Here is a 21,920-nt window from a genome sequence, read left to right on the forward strand (position 1 = left end):
ATGGACAAGCTACGGGCAGCACAGGCTTCACTGTGCACAGGACAGCACTTTGCCTGCAAGCACAGTCACCTTCCTCAAGGAAGGCAATTAAGTGCTGTTTTCCACATCCAAAACACTCCCAGCACAGCCAGAGGAGCAATCCCTGGCTTTTACTTCCATTACCTGAAGACACATACTTGGTCTTGCCACCACAGTATTTGCCACTGAGTTTCTGATCCCAAGGTAGGGGACCGGTAGTGATGCTTGGGGTCACGGTTTGGGACAGGAGTGAGCTCGCCCCGAGGGCCAGGCGGAGAGCTGTAACGTGCAGGCTGCGCAGCTGCAGGCAGAGCAGCAGCCACGCGGCTCGGAGCTCCTTCCTGATCCCCCTCTGCTATCCACCACAGCTGGAATAAACCAGCAAGGAGCAACACCCTGGAGCCCTTATCTCTATAAGGAGGATGGGCAAAGACTACCCTACCATTCCCTTTGCTTCGCATACAGCATCATGGGTGTCTATGTGCTCTCCCTAAGGCTAAGGTGACAGAGATGCCCCACAGACCAGAGCTACCTCGGGAGCCAGTGGAGATGCTTTTGGCTTGATTGGGACACTGCAATGGCCTGAGATCAGCCCCAACTCCATAGCACATCCAGCCTCCATACAAGGCACTCATGTTTGTTTAGACACTGTTTTTTCATGGTCTTCAAAGATTCCTCTCATTCCTTGGCCCTGCAGGGTGGTCTGCTCACACCTCACCCACAAAAGCATGAAGGTTTAGGAAGAATTTGGAAACCTCCCCAGACAACAGCCACAGACACAGCAACAGGCACTTGCTCTAAACCCTTCGAGTGAGCCCAGTCACACAGAAATCCCCGCTGCCAGGCGTAGGTGGCAGCAGCCCCCACGATCCTGGCTGGGGGGTGCCAGGCACCAGCTTCACAGCCAGCGCTGAAGGAGCGGGGAGCAGAGGGGAATGCAGAGATCCTGCTCCTGTGAGCAGCTCGAGAGCAGGGAGGCACAGCCTGGGTGTGATGCTGTATGCAGAGCACAGGGAACGTGCTGGGTGAAGCCCAGGTTCGAAGCACGCGCTAGCAAACCCACCGTTAAGACCACGCCATGCTCAGACTATTGCAAGGTTTGCTGCGTGCCTTGAGGCCTCAGCTGCTCCAGGGCCCCAGATTCCAAGTCTGCCCACCCTGATCTCAGCCAAACGTGGGCATGCAGCGAGCTGCTGCTGTCCAAAGAGGCTGGAGCCAGGGGCAGCTTTACCTGCTTCCCTTGCAGGAGCAGGGCCACAGCACACTGCCGACCTGGCTGCAGTCCTGAGCGATTTTGCCACCTACGGCGTTGCCAGGGCAGAGCTGAATGTTTGATGAACCCAGGAAGGGAAGGAAGACAATGAATACCTGAACGTTGAGGAAGGGGGCACAGGGCAGCAGCCTGGTTCCTTCCAAATGAGCTAAGAGGACCAAAATAGAAACCAAATCCCTGCACTGCTGCATGGTTTGCAACCCTGGGTCAGATGCTGCCGATGCCTCTTGCACTTTTTTTTTTCCCTTGACCCTAAATCTGGGCCCAAGTCACAGTCTCATGAATCCCCTCCGGAATCAGGACTAGGTAAAAGCAGCACCACCTGTTTCGGGAGAGGTTCCAGTCTTGCATTGGAGATGGCAATGCTTCCAGTGTACACTGAAAACAGCTACCCATCAGCACCAAGGGTACTTGGCAGCATTTGCCTCCAGGCCAGGCACAGGGGAAACCTGTTCTCTTAGCAAATCAAATTCTGAGAGCAGGGCAGCAGGGGAAATCGCTGCCTCACAGCTCCTTGCCAGGAGAGTGAGTGCAGGGGAAAGCCTAATGGCCAAAGCCCTGGCCCCAGTGCACAACGGGCCATGCCTCAGCCTCACAGACACAGCTCAAGGGAAAGAAGGGGTGGCAAGTCCACCCCTGGGCCACAAGAGCGGTGGGGGCAGACTATTCCTTCATTTAAAACCACGAAGGCCTGCTCCGTCCCAGCAGAAAAGCAGAGAGCTCCAACTTGTCTTTGTAAGACAAGCTCCCCCTCTGCACCTTTACATCCAAGTCCAGCTCCTGTGCCGTTCCAGCCACTGAATGAGCATGTAACAGGATTGCCAAAGTGCTACGGAGAGGCAGCGCAGGCTGGTCTAGCAAAAAGCAACCTGACTAACCCCTTGTGTCTGTGACCTGCAGCCAAGCAGTTCAGGTCACAGCATACAGCTCCTCGCGGTCATTCTGACAAATCTGATAGCGGCAGGTGAGTTTCTGTGACCAGGCCCAGGGCTTCTTATGTTTTTCCCGAGGTGGGAGCAGGAAAGCAACGCTGCTCGCCACCAGCACGTGCCAAATGCTGTGGGTGTAGTAATAGTTTTCATTGGTTTCCATGAATGCATATACTGAGATGGCGATGAAAGCCAAGGTGATCCCTGGTAGGAGGTAGAAAACCCAGCGCTTCCATGAGGAGGGGTAGCAGCGTCTGCGCTTCACTCCGTGGTAAACCTGAAGGTGGGACAGTAAAAAAGGGTAGTCAGCCACAAGGTTGTGTAGGGAAAATTAGCAGCGTTGCTTGACCTAGGAGCACCCATCAACCAGCCAGTCCTCATGACAAGAGAGTTTGCTTGCTGTCCCCAGGGAAATTCAGCCTTTCCCCTGCCTCGGGCCCATCTCTTGTGCAGAGATCGGCCTGTGGATGCGAGTGGGCTGGTGTCTGGGGCGTGCTCTGCCACCACTGCTCTTTGGAAGGGAACCAGGGGCAGCACCTCCTGCTTGGCTCCCATTACTCACCCATGCTGCAATCATGATGACGAGGGCAAAGAGGCAAGGACCCATCATGTTCCAGACTCCCCTGCGGTCTAGCTGCAGAGACATGGCAATGAAGAGAGTCCCCAGGAGGAAAAGGACCTGTGGGTGAGACAGCAGCACTAACACCAGGATCTCATCAGATGCCAAAGCACAGCCAGCCATGCCAAAGCCTAAAGTTAGGCAGAACCTCCCCTCCAGCTGCCCAGCTCTGCCTGCATGGCTTAGGAGCTGCACCTTCAGCACGAGAAACCAGAGGACTCACAAATCTTCCCTCTCACCCTCCTTAGACCCAGTCCCAACAGGCATGCAGGTCATGCAGCAACTCCTGGGACAAGACCACTCTCTGGTTTGAAAATCAGGGCAGCACCAAGTGACAAACACAAGGAGGGCTGTCCCGGGAGCTCGGCGCGGTGCAGGAGCCGCTGCACGGCCTGTGCTATTGGAGCGCTGCCGCGAGAGGGCACCGCGCGGCCGCCGCCACCCGGCCGCCTCACCCTGCGGCTCGGGCCAGGACCCCACACTCACGTATTTCAGAATCTTCTTCACCCGGGACATGCACAGGATCGTCACCCAGATGGACACCACGGACCCCAGAAAGTCACAGTACTGTAGTGTGTCATAGTCCATAATGCACAGCACAGCAACGCCTGGCTGGTCACACGCGTGGTAGAACTAGAGCAAGAGCAAGAACAAAAACTAAGCATGAATCCAGTGCTTCCCAGGAAGGAGATGCAGGAGAAAAGCCCGTTGTGCCAGGATCCCTCCTGGAAGTATCTCCAGACAGCTGCAAACTACCACAAGACTGTGGAAAGCAGCTGGAGAGCAACCACCAACCTGTGCCCTCCCAGCAGCAGGGAGAGCTCCTAGGGCAGCATCTCCCTGCTCAACCCTGTCCTTTGTGGTGGAGTCAGCAGCTCCGTAGGCGCCTAGTGCAACAAGGAGCCCCAGTGTAAACGTCAGGCCCAAGAGAGAGCAGCTCAGCCTGCTCAGGGCAGCGCAGCCCTCTGGATGCTGCTCAGGGTCCTGGAGAATGCTACGCACTTTAGAGCACGGCAATAAATGTGCTCCGAGCTCCAAACCCATCTCAGCTCCCCACAGTCCCAACCCCAAATGTAAGCTCCCACAGCATGGGCAGGAAGAGCTCAGTGGAATAACACTCCCGTTGAGCTCTGAAGGGGCAGAACATATCTGTTAAGGTGCTCACGCGGTGAACCCAAGAGCTCCTCACAGAGCTCCAGGATGGGACTACTCCATCAAGGACCTCAGTCCAAGCAGGCAGGACTTGCTTCCTCATTATCGTGGCAGTGGGATAGCGCAGTTGGTGCTGGCAGGGGTACTAACACAGGCAATTCTTACCGTGGAGAAGAACATAGTGTAAGTGTAGACAGAGGCCTCCACCAGGCAGTAGTGATAGACAGCAACCACGATTGCTGGCAGGAACATGAGGTTACTCAGTGTGAGCAGAAGGGTGGCCAGGTTCTGCGCGCTGACAGACTGCGCCTTGGTATCGTCCGTGCAGCTCCACCCACTCCAACCTGCGGAGCAGAGCCCAGCCTGAGGCCTGAGAAGGTCTCCTAGGTAATTCCCACACAGCAGGGGCCGCTGAATGCACAACATGGGCCTGCCCAGACTAGCCCTTGCTTGCCATCCCCATGGTAACTCAACACACACATGCTACTTGCTGGTAATACATCAACTGTTTGGGAATCGGTTGCTTGGGCTAATGCTCTTAAAGCTCTGCAAGAGAAGACCCCTGCAGATCCCAGGAACTAAGGAGAGAATGATACAAAACATCAAGGAAGTCACTGTCCTCCTGTGCCACCTCTTGCTCTGAGCAGGGCTGACTGCAAAGCCCAACAGGTTATTCTGGGCCTTGAGCAGGTCTAAGGAGTCTCTAAGGATGGAGGTCCTACCACCTCTCTGGATAGTGTGCAAAACTGAACAGCTCTCATGGAGAAAAATCCATTTCCTTATATTTGGCTGATTTTCCTTGTTGCAACCTGTATCCAGGGCTTCCTGCCTTTTCCCTGTGTCTGCTTGAGAGGAGCCCATCTCCCGAGTTCCTGTCACACCTGTGGCCAGTGCAAGGTACAATTACATCCTCCTCAACCTCCTCTTCTGCAGGATGAGCAAACCAGGTACCTCAGCCTCTCTTCCCAGGCCTTATGCTGCAGCCCCAACCATTGCAGCAGCCCTTCTCTGGACGCTCCAGTTTGGTAACATTTCTGTTATACAGAGTGGGCCCAAAAGCCTCAGACAGAGCCTCACGAGTGCCTGTCATGAAAGCCATGGCCTTGCCAAAGCAGCTCAGGGTGCAAGTTGACCTTCATGGCCACATGGCTTGTGTCCATCCTGTGTCCAACCTGCTGTTGACCATCAAAGTCCTTTTCTGGGGCACTGCCCCCAGCTGGTCTTTCCCCAGCTTGTGCAGATGCACAATGTTGTTCTGTTCCAGTGGTAGGACGTTGATGAAATTCATAAGATTCCCAACATTTCCAGTTTTTCAGTCCATTGAGGTCCTGCTGAACATCAAGCCTGCCCTCTGCCACAGCAATCAAGCCTCCATCTGGTGCCATCCCTGAATGTGCTGATCATTGAAGAAGTTGAATGCTATCAGCCTCAGTACTTACACAACGTGGCTGACGCTCTCACTCTGTAGCCAATTCTGGGGATTGGGAGTCCCTTAGTGCTCCTAATCTGGGCAGGACTCAGCTCCTTTGGGTCCTTGGGGAAGTACCTGAATCTGCTTACATCTAAACAGGGACACTAGGAGGACTTCTCAGAAGAGTTTAACAGTCCATCAAAGTGGCATCCAGGTCTGCACAGGACAGGTGGGAGTAAAAAAATTCCTAAAGGGCAATGTATGAGCATTGACAGTAAGGTCAGCTCTTAATCTGTTGACTGGATACCAAGGATTGAGCTGAGACAGTTTCTTATAGGCACGAAGCCTTTTTGCTTTTTGGTGCAGACGCTCTGCATTCAACAACTGAGTCAGAAGTTGCATTCATCCCATTACAGTGCTGTTCAAAACAGCTGGATGGATACTCCCTCTTCTCCCCCATCCCTGGCACACAGCGCCCGCAACAAACTGTATTTCTCTCCCAGTGTATTTCTGGGTCACAGATGGAGGCAGGGCACTTTGTTCCTGGTGATTCAGCAGAAAGATCTCCTCAGCCTCATTCACCTTTTCCCCTGGGTTGCTCTGTGCTTCCCAGAACCTCATGCACCTCGGGGAAATTAGTGCTGTTCTCTTTTTCACTATCAGCTCAGCCACAGAACTGCTGCAGACAGCAGTAACATCCTGGATTAAGACCAAAGCAGTGGAGAACCACGCTTCACCTTGCCCTTCTGCTGAGAAGAGGTGCAAGTATTTGTCCAGAGTCAGTGGAGCTGTCATCTTCCCTACACTAATGACTCTCCCCAGAGTCTTCTCATCCCACTAGTAAAACTAGGAGCTAACACAGACATTCCTCCTTCGGGGCATCTCTGAATACAAGGGTTGCTTCATGTACAGGCTCATGGCAGGAGAGAAATCACCATGGCAGAGCACATACTGGGACCTACAGCCCAGTTTCACCATATCCTGTATGAGGACCCTATCTAATAAATTACCCTGAAAGGCCCTTGATCTGACACTTTCAAGAAACCCTGCTGGCCTCCTTACCTCTTTGGGGATGCCCAGAAGCACCTGGCAAAGCCCCAGGGCCCTCAAATGGATGTGAATGTCAATGCTGCCTGTCCAAAAAGGGCTGCAGGCGCTGGGGCTGTGGTAGGCTCTTGGGGCAGGAGCTCCTGGTCCATGCTGTGTCTGGCAACCATGGCAGGCTCCAGGGCTCCCTGCCTGCACTACAGCACAGGACGTGACCTCCCCTTGGAGCAAATGCCAAGGGCTCCTAGGAAAATGCACTCACCAGCTTTACAGCTGCAGCCAGCATAGAGGTAGCCATGTCTTCTCAGAAGACTGCACTGCCCATACAGCCCGCAGTCGTTGAAGCAGGGGGTGAGGTACGCTACGACGGTCACTTTGGCTTCTGCGTTGTTACATTCACTGCAACAAGAGGAGGTTGTGTTGGTACCCTGGCCTGCATGGGCAGCCTTGTGCTGAGGGAAGGCTCTGCTCTGGAGGGTCTCAGACTGCCTGGTCTTGCTGTGTCCTGCAGTCAGGCCACTCATGTGTGCAAAAGCTTCCTGACATTTGGGCAGAGGGATCCAGTCAGCAGTGAATCTGCTTCACCCCTCCTGGGAGGCTGGAGGCAGAGCTAAAAGCACAGTCAGTTCCTCTCCACTCTGCAGGCCAAACCTGTGTGCAGGCGGGCCCCAGCTCTCCTCAGACCCCTAAAACTGACCCAGGTAGCCAGGCTGCTCCTCAGCCCAGTGTTTGCAAGCACTGTTTTGCAGAGCCCACTTAGCCACTTACACAGAAGCATCAGCAGGAAGGCAGACTGCTGGACCGCAAGCACAGCTGCCTGCATTGTAGACTTCTTTTTAAAGCATTTTCATTTACAACACAGCTCCGTTCACTTGGGTAGCCAGAAGCCCATCTAGGCAAGTGATAGGCTCTGTCAGCCACATGTAGTCAGCATGAGAGATGCCAGCTCAGCACCAAAAAAGCTGCTTGAGTGCCACAAGACAGCAGGCTGGCACTGTCACCTGCTTCCTACCCCCAAGGCCTGGCTCTGCATCCCCAGCCTCGGTGCTGCCATGGCACAAGGCAGGACACCAGTAACAGGGATTTGCTTTTGCTCACATTAGTGAAGAGCAGCAGGATCTGGAGGCAGAGTGTTCCGAGCCAGCTCCAAGCCCAAATGACACATCAGACTCACCCTTGGCCCTTTGGGCAGATGAGCTGCAGAGAAAGGAACCAGTCACTGGTCTCTGGGTAAAGAACAATCAGCATCGCTTCTGTGGAGGATGCGCTCACACTCAGAGGGTAGCCCTGGAAGAAAGCTTCAAGAAAATAAGTTATTGTTGTATACCAGGAAAGGAGTAGAAGGGCACACAGCAATCCCAGGCTGAGACCAGCTGCAGAATAACTGGGCACTCTCACAGCCCCCCACTCCCATCCCAGCAAGGCAGTGGGGTGATGGAGAGGATCCCTGCTCCCAGAGAGCTTCATCCTTCCTGTCAGCTCAGCCTCAGCTCTCAGCACCTGCCTAGACAGCCAGTGAGTGCAAAAAGCACATGGAACAGCCACTGCTTGCTGCGTTGGTCCTCAACATAGAGTTCAGCCTCTCTGCACACCAGTGGGGTCTTGACCATCCCAAACCTCCAGCTAAGAAGGATGGAAGAGTCCCAGTTGGGAACAGGCCTTCCTCTGGTGGAGGCTGGCTCCATGGAGGCTGCCATCTGCATGTCAGCCCTCCTGCACAGGTCTGAATGCTCAAGATCTCAGGAGAGTTTATGCCAAAAATCAGCTTCACCGAGACAGCTTCCCACAGCACCTCCCTTAGTTAACAGCCTGCAAAACCTAAAGGCAAAGTGTTGATACAGTACAGCTGGGCTGGCAGTGGGTGCCAGCGGCTCTCATACCTGTGCTGCAGTTCTGCGTAGCATTGGGGGACAGCACTGGTGAAGCAGCACTCACGCACGCTAACACAGTGGCATTGGCCAGGCTCAGGGACGTCTGTGCAAACAGAAAAGCATCCCAGGTCACAGAGTGCCTCAACATCACCCCTCCTGCACACCCTTCACCTCCCTTGCTATCCATGCCCTGCAGAAGCAGCGGGTGGCATTAAATCCTGCGCATCAAAGTCAATGAACAACTCCCCAGCTCTTTCTGGGCACTGCACCCCTCTCAGCCTGCACTGTCATTGCATCATGTGCTTGTTGGAAGGCAGGGCGGGACATTCTGCCAGTGGGATGGCATGGGGAGAGGTGCCCCTAGCTTGGGGGCCCCCACGAGCTCATTCCCCTGCACAATCACATGGTTGCCCTGCTCCAGCCCTCAGGGAAGTGCAAACTGTCTTATGAGATAAGCTTCATTAGTCAGGATTTCAGGGAAACTGATTTCCACACGTCACTGCGGGAGTCTGAGCATCAGTGACTCAGGCAGGAACGTCCCTGGGTTTCCTTGATCACTCTCCTCTCCTGGTGGCAAAGCTCCAGGCTCCCATGGAGATGGGGAGATGTCTGCTTCCCAGGTCCTCTCCCCCACGTCATTGCCACATGCCAACGAGCTACGGCATTCAAATCTGAACTGGGAAGTGGCAAGTAGCTAGATGTGGCCAGAAAAAGCTCAGAGTGTTCTGTAACAGCAGAAAGGAAAGGGGAACAGGCCCACTGGTACCTACAACTCCTGTCATTTGCTACAAAGTGGCTGGGAGCAGGGACAGACACCAGCCTCACTAACAGAAGGCAATCATACAAATAAGCCTACTGTACCTTGTTAAGCAGGAGATTCACCACAAGGGAACCCCCGCTGTCCATGCCAGTATTCAAACCGAGGAAGAGGAGGGTGGGGAAGACGGAGTACACAGGCACACTGGGACCGTTCAAGAGCCTGTATCGCACAGACACAACGTCCAGGTCCTCACGAACAACAGGCTGACTCTGGAGACAGAAACTCTGCTGGTCGGATGCGTTGCGTGAGGCTTCTCCTGCAGGCAGAGCGTGGCTCCCTGCTGTTCCTGTGTTACCTGGTCTGGGACCAGTTTGGTTCTGGTTAAGACTGCTGAAGTTAAGGAATGAACTGGTACTTCCCAGTTTGCAAGCTGTAAGGAAAATGACAAAAAGAAGGAGTCAGCACAACCAGGACATTCGAAATTTCTACGGAATTTCCAAACAGGCAGGTCCAGGGACTATCCATCTTCAGTGAATTTTGGAAACTACACATTTGATCCCAAAGCAACAACTAGGCCCCAGCCTGGAAGATTATGCCCAGGCAATAAGAATTTTGGGAATGCAAGTCACTGGTGACAGTCACCCAAAGGTCCAGGTTGCCCATGGTCCTTCCCATGGAGCTGCAGGGAGTGGAAACCCACCTGTGAAAGAAGCCATCATCTCCACAGACACATCGGTATTGGCAGTGCCAAGATTCTCCACCATGATCTGCAGCCACTTCTCCCAGGGGGGTGAATCCAGGCTCAGGCTGCATTTTACATTCCCGGTGCAGGTGAGGATCCTCTGGAAAGACTGTGGCAGCGTGATGGAGCCCAGCACAACCCGCACAGCACAGGCCTTCTGCTCACTCGCCACGCAGCTCTGCAGCTCAAACCGCATCGTGGCGGTGTACTTGGGAACAAAGACCCTGCGGGAGGAGGAACCAGCAACTTGCACAGACCATGCTCTGAACACAAGCCAGCCACGACCCACCACGATGCGCCAGGGGCTTTGCGGCAAGAATTAGACTGCCCTGGTTGTCAAAATCCTGCCCAGAAGTAATGTCTCTAAGAACAAATCCACTCCTGCAGTTAAACCTCTAAGACTACTTGAAGGAGTCAGAGCAGCGCCCGCTCATGTGTCCCCATACAAACCCTGTCCCTCTACTGCCAGGAGCTTGTTAAAGAGCTCAGAGAGGTCTCTGAGCACAGCTCCAGAGCGCAGTCCAGCCTCGGGCAAAAACAGCGGCTTACCCTAAACAGCACCAGCAGGAAATCTGACCCCCACTCTGCCCCAGGCCTTTCCAGCCGCTGCTCTCACTCACTTGACATGCAGTGGTTTAGCAGGTGAGACGACCGTTTGTGTCATGGCAACACCAGGCTCCAGAACAGGCATATCAATGAGTCTAAGCACAAACATATCTGGCTGAAACATATAGGTGCATGGGGTGGAGAAACCCTGCAAGAGGGGAGAACAGAGTGGTCAGGTAGGACAAGACAACACCAGACAGAGTATCCCGAGAGAGATCCATGCCACGGCCCTCACCTTCACTTCAATTCGGCCAGCAGCCTCGGGGAGATGCGCAGCGATGAACCAGTCTCCCGCAGCAGGAGTGGTAACGTTCACAAAGGTGTTGTTCTGCACAGCACTGCTCAGTGTCATGCTTATGTTATAGGAAGGACGGACGGTTGCGTTGGCAGGAAAACGAGTGCCCAGCGGATTAATGACAGGCGGAGCTCCATAGCGAAAGTGCCTGCAGAGAAACCGACATGCAAATCAGTCATGGGATGCAAATACCTCCTGCAGAATAAACTGGGATATAAATTTATCAGTGGACAGCCAGGCAGGTCTGAGATCAGAAAGGGAACATGTTGGGGACAACCTGTATTTTACAGCAGAGCACAGATCATGATTTTTATCGGAGAATGGAGAGAAGTGGCTGGTTTTAGCTATCTTAGATTTATTTAGAGATTGATTTAACTTGCCTGCTCATTAAGATAAGGATTTACATGATTCTATCAAGCCTGAAAGCAAACTTCCACAGTGTTTACTAAGGTTAAGCTGCAGTCGCAAGACTTTTATTTTTTTTTTTTTCCTTTAAACCATCAGCAAATTCCCCTTACAGCTGGCTAGGCTAAATCGTCAATTAAGAGCTTTCTTTTTATAGCTAAGATCTGCATCTCTCCCATTGCCTCCTTTAAGGAGGACAGACAGCCTAAAAAACACTTACCAGGGAAGGTCCATGTGACTGACTTTAGTCCACGGGTACTTCTGCTTTCAAGATAAACAAACAGCCTGTGGTTTGAAATACTAGTAAAGCTAAGTAATACAGGGCATATTTATCTGGGCAGCCAATTTGGCATGTAATTTGCTCCATTTCCAAACTACTAGAGTACTGCAGCAGAACAACGGACATAACAGGTCCAGCAAGCAAACATTACAGGTGATGTATTAACAACCCACCTTAACTTAGCTGGACTTATCTTCAGAATATCAAGAAGATCAGCTGGACTGATCTTCTTCTTTTTTAAAATTAACATTTAGCTCTTTCCTCATCCCTCACTCCCTCCAAATTAATGGACAATGTTTTTGGGAAGCCCAAGACTGAAAAATATTCTATTTGAGGCTGACCTGGAGCAGCAATGAGCAAAGATCTGTATCCAAGAGAGACCAGCTGAAGCACAGGTCAACCAGCAAATTTCATTTGCTCTCAAGACTCCTCTGGAGCAGATCCCAGACCCATAAGGTCTCCAAAAAATTCAAGTATCCCTAAGGAAGGGATCTTCCCAGATAACGCGGAACCCTCACAGCCCAAAGTTTCACACTCCTTATCAGTATTCACCCTCCCACCCTTGTAAATTCTTGGTCTTAAACCCTCCAACAACTCAAATACAGCTTTGGGCAGCATTTGATTCACTGGCATTGAATTTGCCACCTTCTAATGTTCCTGGGTCACTAATATTCAGCACTGCTTTTTTATCCCTTCTGTGGGCAGAGTTCACGCTCCTCAAAAGAGCTCAAGAGAAAAGCTCCCAGCTTCCTCTCAAGCCCCCTGTCATTCTGCCACATCCTTTGGCACCATGTGCAGGATCCTATCAGAGACAGAAAGGGCCCAACCCACCTTTGCTCAGGACCAGCAACACTAGTCTCATTGTGAAGCTCTTTGCAGCATTTCTAAGGCATCTCTTAAACACTGAATCAAGATCCCCCAGATCCAACAGTAACACAGTCACGACATGCTCCTATTTGTTAAAATTTGGCGATCCAGTGCTAGTGCAACACCAAGAAACTGCCTGCTGCAGCTGGGGAGCAGATCCAGAGCCTCCTCTGAAGAGATACCTGCCACGAAGAGCAGCAAGGACCCGAGGAGGACAGGAGAGGCCATGTGTGCAAGCAAGGGCAGAGATACGTACACGGTGACCTCCATGTCGGTGCACTCGGGGCCTTTCCCCTGGATGCCTGCAGGAGCCAGCGAAGCAGCACAGTGTCTTCTGGCACGTGGAAGTGGAAGAGCTTGGCATTCCCATACCAGCTGTAGAAGGACAGCTTCTGTGCACTCTGAGAGAAGTACTCGGAGACGTACAGCGAGTCTGAAAGCAGAGAGCAGAGCAATTGCTGGGGTGACTGCGGGCCAGGTTACAGGGCTAAATTCACAGCAGCACACAGAAGTTTTCAGTCACTGGACAGGAGTCTTTCTGTGTCTTTGATCTCTCATCCCACTGCCACAAAGTATTGTGATTGTCTGTGTTTCTCCCGAGCAACAAGTCAGGAAAAAGTAGTCAGTACTGTCCCCATTCCTACTGCCAAACTGTCACTCAGAGATCAGGAAAAAGTAGCCACCCTGTGAGATATTCTCGAAGGATGACAGATCACCTCTGAGAGACTGAGAAGGAGAATAATACCTGGAGGAATAGTTTATGGCACACGACAACATGGTGGAGAAAGCAGCAGCACAGTCCGGCAGCCGGGGCCAGCAGCACATTACAGATGGCTGGGACAGACGAGGAGAGCACACAGAGGAGAGCACATGGGGAGTTCACCAGCAGTTTATGGTGCAGACAGACAAGGGTTGTGTCCTGTTCCTTTCTTGCTGGGGGCACAGGCTGAAGATAATCACTCTTATATGGCTTGCGACACATGTATTGCAGAACATGTTGTCTTCCTATAACTTGCAACATGATAAAAATTCACACGCTGCAGACCTAACTTAGTTTTCAGGGCACTTTCCAAAGTCTGAAGTTTTTCCTCCATGGAAGGAAGGCATTTGAATGGTGACAACAGGCCTACAGTAGGTTGCAACTCAAGTGAGAGGACAAGGGTCATTCAAAGAAAGTGCCATCAGGACTATCTAGACCCTCCATCCAACCTCATCCTCAGCTCTACAGATCTCCCAAGTCTGTGGATGATTTCAGATGTAAAATTATGGTAGTGACAATTGGGATCATCAAGAAACCAACAAGACAACTCAGGGAGAGAAAAGAAACCTCATTCCAGACTTAGAAGCGGGGCAAAATTACAGGAAATTAAGACAGTGGAGCCTAAACCCTTCTACCCACCAGAAGATATAGCTCCTAGCAGCGAGAGTAATGCAAGAATAAATCCTCACATCTCTAACTAGTCGCTCCAGATGCTCCTTTCTACTTTACAATTCCCTCAACAAGGAGCTTCCAAAAGGAGGTTCCTCGTTTGGATCAGGCAGCACTGTTCATCTTCCCTCCGCCTGACCCTGCTGAGGATCGTGTGGGAGCACACAGGGCCGATGAGTTTGAGAAAGGCGTCAGAGCAGGATGGGAGCACGTGCCTTGGTGCTGTGGTGCCAGGAGGAAGCTAATCCTAGCAAGAACTACGATTCGTGCCCCAAAGCAGGAAGCATGCTGGCCCACACCCAGGGCACTGCAAAGACACAGGCTAATGATGGGTTTAACTTCCTGGCAAATTATCAAGCTAAAGCCTCCAGGCACATTGCAAACCCAACAAAGAAAGGAGGAAGGAGGCAAGCAAAAAATACCACACAGTCTTCTCTGCTGCCAACACAAAGGGCAATAGCAGAATCCACTCTTCGAGGAAAGACACGTGCTTGCAGAAGGACAGAGCTCCCTCTTTGCATGTGTTCAGCCCCACACCCACAGGGTCCAGCAAACAGAGAGCACTTAGAGCTACAGGAGGTCACACAGGAAGGCTGAATCCATAGTACAGAACAGCAAGAAGCCAACTTACAGGGCAAAGCACAGCGTGGGGGCACAGTCCTCACACAGTGACAACAGCAATCCAGCTGTGCTCCCCAGGAATAGTAATCAGCACAAAGAGCAGATACTACAACAGGGGCTTTTCAAGCAGACGCTCTAGCTGTCATGTCAGTACAGCGTGTGGGATATCATAGACAAGAGTAGAGATGGGATCAGCTGCAACCCCCTGTAACCTCAGTCATCTCTGGAGCACATGGAAGGGAGCTGTCTTTAACCAGCACCTTCTATACCCTCAGCTGGGCTCTGTGTGCACACTGTGTGCACGGGCACTCCTGCAAACCCATACGCACAGGAGAAGGGCAGTCATGGACACAAGGACTGATGACAGCTGGGCCAGCACTGGCACTGTTTACTGGAACAGGTCGTATCGGGCAGCCTGAACAGGAGAAGCTTTTGTGCCAGTGCCTGCCCATGGCACAACCTGCTCTGCTCCCACGGGCTGTCAGGCTCCACACAGCCGAACTGCAGAGTTTGCACCCATCCAGAAGGCCTTTACCTCAAAGGGTCAGGCTGAAGCACCTGAGGAAGCTGAAGAAGTACTTCTTTCTGGGAAGAAGAGGCCAGGCAGGCTGCAAAATTAAAGCAACCAAGTGATGGAGAGTGTTGATTACTCCTGATGAGCACGATAAACCACAGCCTGCAGCAGTTGACTAGATTAGCACAACAGCTGTGGTTATAGCAACAAAATACCAGTGCGGACAAAGTCCAGTCGCAAACAGCTAGACTTGGAGATGGTCTGTCAAGCTGCTGCTCTGAGGCTTTGCTGGGCGCTTCAGACCTGCACCCAGAGAACAGAGAAGCTCCCTCCCAAAGCCCCCTCAGCCTGGGTTGGCAGGGAGATACTGCAGGCAGATAAAACTGCACATCAGTAGAGAAGAGCCAGAAAGACAGGTCACCGAAAGCGAGGCATGTGCTCCTACAGCATATTTGCATTAAGGGAGTGTTTGGTAGTATTTACTGTGCTCTTAGTCGCTATCCTGTTCAGTATGCTGAAAAACGGAATCTCAGTGGGAGCGGGTGGAAACAATACCTGTTTGACATTTAACAATATCCTCCTCCTGAGAGCAAACGAGGTCCAAAAGTACTATCCAAAATAAACCAAAGTGGTTTGTAAGATAACACACAGCCCAGGGTAGAATCACAGATGCATAGAGGAGATGTTATCTGAATTTCAGAATAAAGATCCACCTACAAGAGCCTGGGATCATTCATCCAAAAGTTTTCTCAGACTAGTTTAGAAACGTTAGCTTGACCACTGGTTTCAGGACTTCCCATGAAATGGATGAGGTCCATTTAAAAACAGATTCACATCTCTCTGGACTTCCAGAATTAAGCAGGAGAGCCAGCACTCCAAAGCCACCAGGCTCATCCTTGTGCAGAGATCAGGCCAAGCAGTAGCTTTAAAGGCACTTACAGAGCGTATGAAAACTCGTGCGACAAGCTACATGGACAGCAATCAGTTTGACTCAAGACAAGACATGTGGCAGGTTGTTTGGCCATTTATAATAGCACAGAAACCCCATTCTTCTAGTTTGTCAAAACCTGAGCTTCGGAAGTCCCAGAAATGGGACCACTGACTCCTGGAGAGGAGCTGATCTTCAGCAGCTCTCAAACCTAACCCTAACGTGGCATCTTCCTAACCAGCAGAACAGTGCCAAGGGAAACCAAATAACACACCTCAAACATGGGGTAGCTTTCCTCAGGGCTGGGAACCCAGCTAGCAGGATGCCAGAGGAGGGTGGACCTCGGGCAAAAGGACATCTCCATCAGCTGCCTGGAGCGATCTACGTTGCTGGGGTGGTTTTGCAGGCGATGAGGAAGTGCAGCACAAAAACCATGATCAACAGGCAAAGGTTAATCACCCTCAGTGTAAGCCTACGTCTGTGACGGGGTGACGCAGGGGTACAGCCGCACGTCCCCAAGCTTCCTCAATGCCACATACACCGGTTCACCCTCGGGAGGGTGAGATGTGTCCCCTGGACACGTCCCCAGCACGGCCTCTGCCACATCGCCAACAGAGCTCCATGGCAAACACCATGGCAAACAGCAGCCTGCCGCTCCATTAAAACAAACAAACTCTTCTCCGGCCCGCTCAGGACGCTCCTGCCCCACCGCACTGATATACTCAAAGCACTCTAAAAACAAACAACCCAAACAGGGCAGAACTGCCCATGTTCAGGCCCTGATCTCGCCTGGAGAAGGAGCAATGTAGCTCTCGTAGCTCCTTCATGAGCCTTCGTAGCTCCACGGCGCCCAGTGAGGCCAGGCCAAAGCACCATCCTGCCCTGGCAGAGATGTTTAACCCGCAGACCCCAGCGCAGCACGTCTCTCCAGCGGGCACCAGGACCCGCAGCTCAGCGCGCCTGCTGTACCTGGCCGAGCGCTTATGAGCAGCTCTCAGGCCCGCGCTCTGGGCACAACCTTCCGCTCCCTCCATAGGAACATGTGGTCGATTCTCCACAGATGTCTTCATCCTCTGAGGAAACAGAGGGTCCTGGGGACGTAACCTCCTGGTTTTCAGGGCCCCATCCTAGCCTGGCTCCTTCTTTTGGAGGTGCACCCCTTACCGGTCCTGTCTCCGCAGTGTCCCCGCACCCTCCTCCGAGGTCAAGGACGGATTCATAACCCTCCGGCCGAAGCTCCGTCCCACCCGGCTGTCCCCACGCGTCTCCCCACACGCGTCCCCCCGGCTCCGCTCCCGAACACGGCGCGGGCCGCGACGCGGCGGGGGCACCGCAGGCCGAGGCGGCGGCGCCCGCCCGGCTGCCCCGCGCCGGGCCCGGCCGGGCCCGCGGGCGGCCGCGCTGAGGTGACCTTGTCCGGCGGGAGGCGCCGCCGCAGCCCCCGGGCTGCCCCGCGCCCCCTCCGCGGCGCCGCCGCAGCGCCCGCCCGCGCGGGGCTCCCGCGCCGCCCGCACCCCCCCGCCGGCGGCACTCACCGGTGCCGGGGCCGGTGCGGTTGCCGCGGCCGGCGGGGAGCGCGAGGAGCCGCGGCAGCAGCAGCGGCAGCAGCAGCGGCGCGAGCGGCGGGCGCAGCGCCGGGCCGGCTCCCCGCGCCATGGCCGCCCGCGCTATCCCGGCATCGCTGCCCGCCGCCGCCCGCCCCGCGGCCCCATCGCCGCCGCGGTGGCCGCCGCCGCCGCCCGCTTCCGCCGCCGCCGCTCCGCCCCGCGCCCGCCCCCGCGCCCGCCCCGGCCCCGGAGCCCCGCCGGGCGCGGCGGGAGGACCCCCGGGGACCCCCGCGCTGCAGGGGCGGCTCCGGAGCCCGGTCAGTCCCGCAGGACCCTGGGATGAGCCGGGATAGCCCTGCGGAGCCCCAGGATCCCACAGGACCCTGAGGGCACCCCGGGACGGTGGGAGCTCCACGGGAGCCCCAGGGCAGCGCCCCGGTGTCCTAACGGCGCGGAGAAGGAGAGACTCACTGCGTATCCGTGTCACTGTCCTTGCTAACCTTCGATGCACAGAGTCCAATTCACCACCACCTCTTTGGTCATTTCTTTCTCAGAAATCTTATTCTAACGCCCAGCATATTACTGATAGGAGGCTAAAAGATCCACGACAGCCTGCTCCGCTTCCTGCCTCCTCTTGAATGCAGACACTGTATTTGGTATTTATTTCTACAATATCAGCTTACCTCTAGCTTGGAGGATTTATCTGTTTTTACTCCACTCGCACATTTCATGAACATGAAGCTCTCTTTATTGCTTAGTCCTTCTCCACCCCATTTTTCATAAGCCCCAATATCCCTTTGATGTTTTCTTTGGAATGACGCCGAGCATTTTTGCAAGTTCTGCTCTAAGGAATGGCAAGCGTCTTCCCCATCAGCCTTGAGTTCACCCAGTTAAATTTATTATTGCTAAAAGGTCGCTCTTCTGAAATAAGACCAAACAAAATTTTATTCCCACTCTTTGTTAACTTAGCGTTCAACTCAAAGACATCAATCAGTTCATCATCACTCAGTCCTTACAAATAACTTGCGACCTCTAATTATTCTCCTCATAGACTGACCATGGGGTTCAAAGTCAAGGTTTAGGAGCTCCAAGGATAAGTGCAGAGTCAAATCACCAACAAGGTTCAATATCTGTTTTCTCATGCCTCATGTTCCTTAGACCTGCCTCTGTTCCCTTGGCTAAGCATTCCAGCACTGCCTGGTGTGGTGGATGCTATAGGACATGTTGCCTCTGGACTGATAGCTGCTGCAAACACCTGAGATCATTAAAATATTGCCGTTGTCTTAGCAGCTCTGTGGGTTGCTCTCTTTTCCCTCCCCTTCGGCTAAAGGGCTTTGCAATTTCAAATGCGCCATTTGACAGTCACTGCAAGGTCTCCTTTCCTCTCTTGCCCATATAGAGCAGGCCAGACACCAGCTGGTTCCTAGAAGTGGTTGTGCTCTTCCATATCGTCCTTCAAGGCAGCCCAGCAAAGGGAATGATACAAACCAGAGAATGTGCAGCAAAATAAATACAGCTTTCCAATTCTCAGTCCCAAGTTTGCTCCATGAAGCATTCAATGTTATTCATTAATGGAAAATATGTGCCTGACCAGCTTCAGGATAGGTAAGGTGACACAGCTAGGGAAATGTTATCTAAAACAGGAGATGTTGAACTTGAACTGGTTGTCCCAGCTCAGCAAAGAGATCCTGGAGTCTTCATTGATGAGTCACCAAAATTGTAGGTTTGAAATGCAGAAGTAGCCTCAAAAGCCAGCAAAACACTGTGACATCATCAGGAAAGGCTCTAAGGACAACACAGAGGGTATCATTTGGCTGATAGGTAAAAGCTGGGTACACCCACATCTTTGCGGTTCTGGCCTTTGAATCTAAGAACTAGTGGGCATAAAGGGAATACCAGGAAGGGCAACTGAGATAATTCAGGAGATGGGGCAGCTGCTTTGTGAGGAGGGCCTGGGAAGGCTGGGTTTTTCAGCCTGGAGAGGAGGGAGCTGAAAGGACAAAGTTTACAAAATCCTGACAGTGGCAGGTGAGGTGCGTGTGGAACTGGTGGTCATCAGATCCTGCAGTACTCGTGATACAGTGCATCCACGAGACTAGTTTAAAATGGATAAAAGGGACTTTCTACACGACACAGGGAGGCTGAACTTCTGGAACCTGCTTCCACAGGAGGCTGTGGAAATAAATAGGATCAGCAAGTTTATACAGGGACAGGCAAATTCATGGACAACAGGTCCATAAACAGATGCTGGATGCAATAGGCAGGAATGTACTCTCTGAAATTGCTACTGCTGCTGCTGCTGTGGATGCTGGGGGAGCATGGGGGAATGCATGGCTGGAAACAGCCAGGCTCCTGCGCTCTCCTAAATAGCATGGCTTATTGCTGGAGAAAACATGGAGTGAAACGGACCAATGATCCGACCCAGTATTTGTGTTCCCAGTCTCACCATTCCTAACCACATTTGGACCTTCTCATGTGGCTGGTGGGTAGTAGGAAGATGGGACAAAACGATGTTTACATTTCCAGTCAACTCCCATCTCTGTTTTGAAAATGTAATCGATTCCCAGGAGACAGCATCAAGCAGAGCTGACAGGAAAACATCGTCATCTCAATGACAGGAGTTGCTAGTGTTACAACCTCAGTGGAAATCTGGCTAGATCTCGTTACCAAAAAAAGACTTTGTCAGCCACACAGAGGAAGTGGGAAAGCAGTGCAGAACAATTATGGAAAGTTTTCCCCACTTAGCTGATGAGTAACTCTGATATAGCAGGGATGGCCCTGAAAAGGAATCTGTCACCAACATCACATAACCACCAACCAGCTCCTTCTCATCTTGGATATAAGATCTAAGAGGTGTGTTCTCTCCTGAACATCTCCGAGGAAAGGGGATTCATCACCCTTCCTGCCTTGCCAGTCATGGGAGCTCACAGAGAGAGGCCTGGATTCCTAATGGGTTAACTTTGAGGGGGACCAGCAAAGAATATTCCTAAGCTATTGCTTTTTATGTTAAACATATTGTGTTTACAAATGAGAGCAGACAATGTTTCAGTTTTCTCTAATGCTTATTTTTACTTCAGGAAAAAAAAAATAAGTTGAATCAGCTTTGCTCTGTCTGGCAGGACTGGTACAGCTGTGCAGCTGCCGATGTCTGATGTGACTGCTCAGCTGGGAGCAACCCCGGCTTTTGGGAAAGGAAGGAGAGGGAATGACAGAGTAAAAGCATTGAACTTCAAGGCAGTAAAGTCCAGCAAGCACAGTAGCCTGATGTGTGAGATCCTATAAGAAATGTGCCGAAAATGTCTCACTGGTAGAAATCAAGCACTGGTGAAAAATCTATAAAAGAAACCCATACCCAAGTATAACCCATACCAATGCAGAGGAAGAGCAGGGAGAAACTATCCTGGTAAATTTGTGCTCTCGGACATGAAAAGGGAACCATGAACCGGAGACGAAACAAACTGATTAACAACAAATATTAAAAAACAGCACAAGCATTTAGGCACACAGTCAAAAGAGCAAGGCACAAAGCACGAGGTAACTCCCTAGGGTCTCAAAGGTCCAAAATAAAACGAGGAAAGGCCAAAAAGAAAACGATCAATGCCCTCTCACAAAGAAGGCATTGATTCAGTGGGCAAAGAAAGTAGACATAGAAAACAGAAAACAGAGTCACCCTTCACTAGAATATCAATTTTGATGAAGCTCTTAACACAACTGGCAAAACACTAATTGGAGAAAGTGTGTAGATTCTGAAAAGAGTGAATTAAAGCATATTTAAATCATTCCTGTGTTTTCAAACTGTTTGCCTGAAAAAAAAAATCCCCATTACCTCAATGGCTGATTGAAACCATCTCCAAACAGCCAATTTATTTTAGAAGTGGTGGAGGATGGTGGGGTTGCAGAAGAAAGGCAATAGTGTCTATTTTCATTATGGGATAAAAGGAAAAAAACTAAGGAACTGTAAAACAGGCAACTTTGATTCACAAAAAATGGTGCGACAGTCAACAAAGAAAGAGATGAGTAACAACCATTACTATTTCCAAGAACAAAACACATCAAATCAGATTATTTTTCAGCAAAGGGCTGATAGATTGTACCAAACACTCTTGGTACTATTGGCATGCTGGATGCCGATATGAGATATATATGAGAATGGTTTGCATATGCATGAGAACATTTTCCTTCATCTCTTTCCAATTAGAGCATCTCTCTGCTGGTGTCCTAAGAGCAGCTTTCAGTAAGAAATGAATTCTGTGTCTTCCCCTTCATTCTCTGCTACATGGCAAAATGCATTTTGAAAGGGAAATGCTTGGCAAACTCATATAGGATGCTTGACTTTTTCTAAAAGCAAAGACAGCATCTTATAACCTCACTTGTACCTCTCCCTTTTGCAGAAAAAAACACTCTCTAGTGGCCAGGACTTTTTTTATCGGATGCTGATATGAGTAATGTCCAAGCCACCTGGACAAAGCTGTTTGTGAACCCTCCGGAGAGTGGCAAAACTGTTGCGGCTGATTGGATAAGTCAAAACTGTCAAACCTGTTCTCTTGATGTTATTTTAGTTCCCTTTTTAGTAAAAATAAGCTCTAGGATATTGCTTTCTTCTGTG

At 51.8% G+C, this 21,920-nt stretch overlaps 1 protein-coding gene across 1 annotated transcript; it reads right to left on the reverse strand.

The window, feature by feature from the left end:
- Nucleotides 1-1,989: 1,989 nt before the first annotated feature.
- PGAP6 (post-GPI attachment to proteins 6) lies at nt 1,990-17,423 on the reverse strand. Its single transcript, XM_088523127.1, is given in 14 exon segments — nt 1,990-2,497; nt 2,783-2,899; nt 3,326-3,472; nt 4,157-4,335; nt 6,712-6,848; nt 7,624-7,747; nt 8,330-8,423; nt 9,182-9,510; nt 9,781-10,046; nt 10,443-10,576; nt 10,664-10,871; nt 12,532-12,562; nt 12,565-12,708; nt 17,303-17,423. Coding segments are annotated over 14 exon segments (2,328 nt in total). The 3' UTR covers nt 1,990-2,200.
- Nucleotides 17,424-21,920: the final 4,497 nt, after the last annotated feature.

The sequence above is a fragment of the Tinamus guttatus genome, unplaced genomic scaffold (genome assembly GCF_059628265.1).
Source record: "Tinamus guttatus ecotype Peru unplaced genomic scaffold, ASM5962826v1 Tinamus_guttatus_pri_ptg000172l, whole genome shotgun sequence".
In the NCBI taxonomy this organism is placed as follows: Eukaryota; Metazoa; Chordata; class Aves; order Tinamiformes; family Tinamidae; genus Tinamus; species Tinamus guttatus.